The sequence below is a fragment of the Bos taurus genome, chromosome 27, assembly GCF_002263795.3.
Source record: "Bos taurus isolate L1 Dominette 01449 registration number 42190680 breed Hereford chromosome 27, ARS-UCD2.0, whole genome shotgun sequence".
In the NCBI taxonomy this organism is placed as follows: Eukaryota; Metazoa; Chordata; class Mammalia; order Artiodactyla; family Bovidae; genus Bos; species Bos taurus.
This window is the reverse complement of record NC_037354.1, coordinates 40,073,795-40,080,745: the sequence shown is the minus strand read 5'-3', so window position 1 is coordinate 40,080,745 and position 6,951 is coordinate 40,073,795. Positions and strand designations below refer to the sequence as shown.

The following is a 6,951-nucleotide window of genomic DNA, read 5'->3' as shown; positions in this document are numbered from 1 at the left end:
CATAGACTGGAGGCTTCAGCAGCAAACACACATCTCTCACAGCGCTAGAAGCTCTGAGATCCAGCCGAGTCCCTGCTGGACGCCCTCCCCTCTTCCTGGTTTCCGATGGCCTCTCTTGAGGTTCTCCCCTCTCTTCTCCTAAGGGCAAGAAACCCATTCAAGAAGGTCCCACCTTCATGTCCTAATTCTCTCCCAAAGGCCCCACCTCCTAACACCATCACATTTGGGGGTTAGGATTTCAATGCATGAATTTGGGGGAGGGTACACAAACATTCAGGCCATGACAGCAACCTCATGCTCTATAAACACACATTTTAAAAAAACCACTCTGTGCATTAGGAATTCAGTAGTGGTTCAGCTTGGCAGGTCCAACTATGTGACTCCTTCTCCTGAGGCGTCCCTGAAGTCTGGACGGGGCTGGAGGGAGTCCCTGGTTCCTCTCCACACCTGCTCAAGAGGCCTCCTAGCACAGCAATGACCTTCCCCCAGAACAAGCAGTCCAAGGAGCTTCCCTGGTGGCTCAGACAGTCAAGAATCTGCATGTAATTTGGGAGATCGAGGTTCAATCCCTGGGTAGGGGAGATCCCCTGGAGGAGGAGATGGCAACCCACTTCAGTATACTTGCCTGGAGAATCCCATGGACACAAGAGCCTGGCAGGCTACAGTCCCTAGGCTCCCAAAGAGTCAGACACGACTGAGCGACTAACACACCAACGCCAAGGGCAACAGATAATTTTCTGGGCCATTTCCTGTGAGCTGTCTTATGCTGCAACTCCCATCAGGTGCAAGCACTTAAATGCATGATGACCAACTGTAGCCATGACATTGTTGTTGTTCAGTCGCTCAGTCGTGTCTGTGATCCCACAGACTGCAGCACACCAGGCTTTAGTCCATGACATAAGCTGTCACAGTTTTGAGAACTGGTTTCAATGAAATGGGAACAAATCAACCCAGGAAGTGAAAACTAACTGTACCTAAAACAATCAAGAAGATGCTGGTCAGACCACCGATGACCAATTTCCCGTTCTCCTCCTGCCCCCAATCCCTCCCAGCATCAGGGTCTTTTCCAAGGAGTCAGTTCTTCGCATCAGGTGGCCAAAGATTGGAGTTTCAGCTTCAGCACCAGTCCTTCCAGTGAATATTCAGGACTGATTTCCTTTAGAATGGACTGGTTGGATCTCCTTGCAGTCCAAGGGACTCTCAAGAGTCTTCCCCAACACCACAGTTCAAAAGCATCAATTCTTCAGCACTCAGCTTTCTTTATGGTCCAACTCTCACATCCACACATGCCTACTGGAAAAACCATAGCTTTGACTAGACGGACCTTTGTTGGCAAAGTGACGTCTCTGCTTTTTAATGTATTGTCTAGGTTTGTCATAGCTTTTCTTTCAAGGAGCAAGCGTCTTTATGAGACTGCTTGTCCTGCTCAAGTTTTTCTCACAAGGAGTCTTGGTCCATTTACCACCCAAATGCTTAGTGTGCTGAAACCAGACACTTCACAAGATAGGTGGGAGTCAGGTCTCCCCAAGTTTACCTATTTGGCCACTCCATGATCTGTGATTAACTTCACAGTTTGAGAGTTCCAGAAAAATTTCTAATATTCAAGACATATTAATAAATTTAGAGGTACAAGCTACTTTTCTTTTAAATGTAAGTTTTCAGCAAGAAAGTGATCCTCAACAGAGTTTGACTACAATTAAAAACAAAATATAATACCATTGTTTCAGAATTTCAGTAGGTATTTTATGCTTGTAAACGCGTTATGGGCGACACAGGGGGAGAAAGTCTGAGAAGGTACTTTTCTGGCCAGGAGAACTGGGCACCCCCTCTGCAGACTGCCAACACAGGCCTCTGCGGGTTGGGGCTGCAGGGGTCATCTTTCTCACCGCCCCCAGCACTCTTGCACACAAACACTTCACACATGTTTACTCAGTTTAACTGGAGAAGTTACACCCAGCACAGCATGAAAACTCTTGATATATTGTATGGATACTGAATAATACAGTTACATAGTTTCAAAGTCAAGAAAAAACACTTTATTCAATGAGGTAGATAAAAATACTCAAAAATAAACTCAACAGTAAAGCATTTTCAGAAGTGCCCACATACCATGGATTTATAATATATCTTTGAATTTATGCAATGTTGTTTTCATAATTCTTGGCTATTCAAGTGGTTTTCAATGTTTAGCATACTTAAGATTTTTATTTAGCCAAAGTAACCACTAAAAAAGATGTAACGCAAAATAATTTATTTCTTAAATGCCTACATATTTACAATCATAAAAATTTTCATGCATTATAACATGGGATTCATGTTCACATTTATTAAAAATTTAAAACCTTAGGAAATCTATTTCAGCTACTTATGGAAAAATTAAAGGCTGATCAGAAACTGTCAAATTACTATTATTAGCTGAAGATTTCATCATAATCCTGAATAGCATTTAGTCATGAATACCTTCACTTTACTTTTAAAGCCAACAATTACAATTTTTAAGTTAAATTCTCATAGTGGGGCACTAAGATTTCACTCCAAATCAGAGTCACATATGGAAGGGAGCTTTTAATTTGAGGTTTCATTATGGTCCATGGTATAAAGACATATTTTCATGAGGGTTACATGATGGATAGCCAACAGGGAAATGTGCTACCAGAGGGGAGCAGACTGCCAACTAAGCATGCACGGCACCCACAGACTACTTTAGAACAAGCTCTGTCCTCGATTACTGCCAGCTTCTCTGTAATGTTCAGGTTCTCAAAGGTCACTGAATTTTATAATTATCTCCAAACAATTTTCTTCATGGTCGTTTAAGCTTTGTCTAAACAGCTGGGTGTGTTGCCAAGCAACAACACCATCTCCTCTGCTTAATTTTGCTTCCAGAGTAACTTCAGTGGCCCCAGAAAAGTCGTGATAGGAGCGAAGTGTTTTATCTATTGGAGGAAAAAAAAATTAACACTTTGCTTTCGATAAGAACACAGAGATAGCTTTGAATGCATTTTATATAACTACCTTATAGGTAAAAATCAACCCTTAAAAAATAAATACAAATTATTCTTTATGGAGGAAATGTGTCCTCTGAAAAATAAATGATTTTTCTCTTTCCATTTGTGCTTTACAATAAGAAACATGAGGCCTTTTATTATAATGAGGTTAAACTACAGGTTTTAAATGAAACATTTTTTTTTTAACTGTAGTAGTATGAATAACTCCAGGGTAAGAAAAACCCTTAACTACATTTCAAATAAGTACAATTGCTCTTCAGAGCATTAAACACACCCTTTATGATCAGTTCTCCAGTCAGATGCTTACCGCCTGTCAGTTCCGCTTGTGCGGTATCAGATCTCAGTTTCCACTGTACTGTCCCGGTCTCAAAGGTCTGACTACTTGTCCGAATGGAAATACTATCTACTTTTAGGCCAACTGACCCACATTCAAACTTCCAGGAAATGTAAGCGTAAGATGATCCTTCCTTGCGGGCTAAATACACCTGTAAAGAGGGAAGGGAAAAAGGGACTGTCAGAAATAATCAAACAGTGTAAGAGCACAGATCGTCAGAGTCCATCACATGTACTATGAACAACTGGTTATTAAAAACCTCATTTTTCCCCACTGCAAAGATTTTTACTGCTAACAATTTTTCATGTTACTAGCATCTCTTGCTAGGGATGGAAGATAATATTTGAATGATAGGTGCATGAATTAGTATAGCCCTAAGGCTGTGCGCTAACCAAATTTTGGTGAATTATATTCTCTTTTAAGTGACTAAGTCCAGCTATTTAAAATGAACTTTATGATGAATCTGGATGAAAATGAAGAGTCCTCTTAAATGCAATTATTCCTTAATTTATCTTCTTTTCTAAGCCTGGATTTTCAGATAAGCTTTCCTAGAATGAGATGGGCCACACCCTATAAACCAAGAAATACCTCAGTCACTGCTAAAGTAATGGTGCTGGTTAAAAAGGTCATGTCCACGCTCCTCTCATGCCTCTCTGAACAGGACGCTCCCCTGTCAACATGCTAGAGGAGGCGTCCAGGTTCATCGAAGCTTCCAGTCCATCTGCTCTCACAGGTTCATCTACACTCTGCAAATGCTGATACGAAAACGGATGTCCACTCACCCCGGCTCAACCCCCTGAGAATCTGACTCTTTAATCATTTATGCCCAGTGTCCAAACTCCCCACACAACAATCTGGGCATTATAAGTCATGGGGGAAAGAAAAAACCGAAAACCTCTTTCCTCAATTATATGGCACTTGTCAACATGGTCATGACTTTACTCTCATTTTTCTGCAACTGCCTAATTAACGCTTTTTAAATCCCACTTCCTTCATATCAGTTGCCTGGTCTAGAACTCACACCAACTGCCTGCCTCTTACATTACATCCAAACTCTTGGCTTTCATGGTCCTCCAGAATTTCATCCCACCTTGAACTGCCAATACTCTGTAACCCAAGTATAACTATTTCAGACGTACTTATATTATGTAACTTTACCAAATCATAAACTACTCTCTAGGGCATAGGTTCTGGATTTACAGGGTTTAATAAACACTATTTATTTGCACCAGAAATCTGCACACACACATACACTCTTTCAGAAACATCTAATCTACTTCTCAGGGGCAAACAGCTGGAAGTACCACAAGAAACACACCTGCCATCCAATTCCATACTATTCTAGTTTTCAGTCAAGTAAGAAGTCAATCACTGCCAGCACGCTATTGATATTTCATTCTACTCGGTGACCTATAGTTAGTTTTCTTTCAGGTTAAATGTGTCAGCTAATCTGAGTTCTCAGAATCAGCGAGGTGGTGATAATAAAATCATTAAACAATGTCTCCAAGGAAAACGACTTAACCTCCTGAGACCAGAAACACACCCCCCCCCACTGTTGTTCTGCAGAGCAGACCTGGGTGTGGGCGCTGCCGCCTGTCCAACTCCAGGACCTCGGCCCGCGGGCGGCCACCGCAGCCTCCCTGCAGGGGACCTAAGCTCAGGGCTGCACCTGTGCTCCTGGGGGCCAGAGGGTTCACCTCTGCTGAACGACAGGGCCTGTATGGGTTATCCATGACTTCACTACTCCTCCAAAGCAGAGGTTAGTAAAGGGGGTCATCTGAAAATAATGAGCCAAACAGAGGGGTTACTAGAAGAAAGGTGGTGGAAAGAAATGAAAAGACTGGGGGAAAGTGATCTTACTTCTGTGTGTCTTCTACGTCCTGTGTGTTTTCAGAGCTCAGTAGCTTCAAATGCCCCCACATAAAAGTGTCGGCATATAAAACAGGATAGTCAAGTCAGGTTAATCTCAAATTTCGAGCTGCCCCTAAGACCTGCCTTCATTGTATCAGGTGGGTCTGGGCCAGAACTGTTTTAACTGTCACCAAAGGTTTCCCATAGCTATTGAACCTGTCTAAGAATTGCTTTTTCTAAGACTCACATTTTTCAGTTCTAAAGGCATCAGTTTTTAATGACTCTAAAAAGTTAGAAGACAGAATTCATCATTGAATTCTTAAATTCTTAAATAAACCTTTAAACACACTGTGAGCAAATAAAAGTTCCCTTAGGTTAAAGAAGAGCACATGGAGATAAAACAGGTCCTATTTCTATTGAAAATTCATGTCATCTTTTTTGCACAATATATTCTATCTGTAGCATTTTAGCCAACTTATTTAACTCAGCATTTTTAGAGGCAGTAGGATATTACTATATAGAGTATACTCAGTTAAGTAACTTAATCAAAACAACAGGATTTACATAAACCTCCAACTGTAGTCCTGTCTATGTGTAAAACCAACAGAACTAATAATTATAATTTATTTAGAAGAAAAAAATACTTTATAACCTCTTAGTCAACTATTTGCTCTAAAGGTGAAAAAAAGCACTTTTGTAACTGCTGCCTGGTCTGTGTTACCTTTTAAACTCATAGGTGAGGTGCCCTGGCCCCGCTCCAGCATCTGTGAGGACAGAAGGCACAAGACCACCTGTGAAGAGGGGCGAGATCGCTGGGCTGGGGACAAGCCGTGCTGTTCACGAGGTACCCCTGACAGAACCGGTCCTGCAGGGTGTGGCTGTGACCACTGCCCTCAAGACTGAGAACAACATGCAAGTCAGCTTCCTCCCCTATCTCCCATTCTTGTGAAGACCTTCACGGAACAATTTTCTGATGACTACATGCCAGGCTGGTCAGCCCGCTGCTCTGGTTTCCTGGAGGTCTGGTGTGTACTGCTCTTGTCTGAAGTGGTTCTCTAGCATGCTCTTAAAAATCAGCATTCTGCTGAGGCTGCTGAACGAGCTCTAATTAAGTTCACCGTGCAGTCAGTCATGCCTGTGTCTCCAGCAGAGCAGCTGTATTTCAAGTCTTCCTCCAATGCGAGTTCATTGCCCTTGCTCAGGAATCTTATTTCTGGTTATTCCATTTTCTCGCTGAGGTCTGTCATGAACACCGTCAGTTCCCACTGTCTCGTCCACACTTCCCATGCTTCCATTCGCAGCCTCTGGATGGCCAGTGTGATGATGGGCTTCCCTCGCCTGAACGCCTGCGTTGTTTCCTACTGCATAACTGCAAGGGCACCCAAGCCGCTGGGGCCTGACCGTTCACCCCTCTGACCTTCCTTCCCCATATTCCCCACGACCCCCTTCTCTGAGCCTGCGGCTGTTTCTCAGGTCGGTGCGTCTGCATACAGTGTTGCTCACGTCGCGCTCTGAGAGGCTCCTCTGCTGCCGCCTCCAAGGCCGGCACAGACCTCCCTCCCCCTGCCAGGCCCCCGGACCCGGCGGCTCCTCCGTCTCACACGGCGCTTCCCTCGCTCGTCTCCGTAGCCAGTCTGCGTGTCTTCCTCTGGCACAAGTGGACCCTCGCTTCAGGTCTGCCTCGAAATTCACCACTAGATCCTAAACGCTGAGCACAGCGTCTGATTCTGAATGACTGCATCAATTCCTGACATCATGTCA

At 43.4% G+C, this 6,951-nt stretch overlaps 1 protein-coding gene across 5 annotated transcripts in view; it reads right to left on the bottom strand.

Moving 5' to 3' along the window:
• Window positions 1-2,013: 2,013 nt before the first annotated feature.
• Window positions 2,014-6,951, bottom strand: part of NGLY1 (N-glycanase 1) — a 58,355-nt gene continuing 53,417 nt past the window's right edge. For 3 of the 5 annotated variants that reach the window (XM_059882245.1, XM_059882247.1, XM_059882246.1), the window contains exons 11-12: window positions 3,313-3,490; window positions 2,014-2,933 (exon numbers count right to left, since the gene is read on the bottom strand). In XM_059882245.1, the coding sequence (XP_059738228.1) occupies window positions 2,758-2,933; window positions 3,313-3,490 (354 nt within the window). In that variant the 3' untranslated portion in view covers window positions 2,014-2,757. The remainder of the gene's footprint in view (window positions 2,934-3,312; window positions 3,491-6,951) is intronic. The other 2 variants (NM_001192787.1, XM_005226174.3) reach the window with 2 other exon arrangements.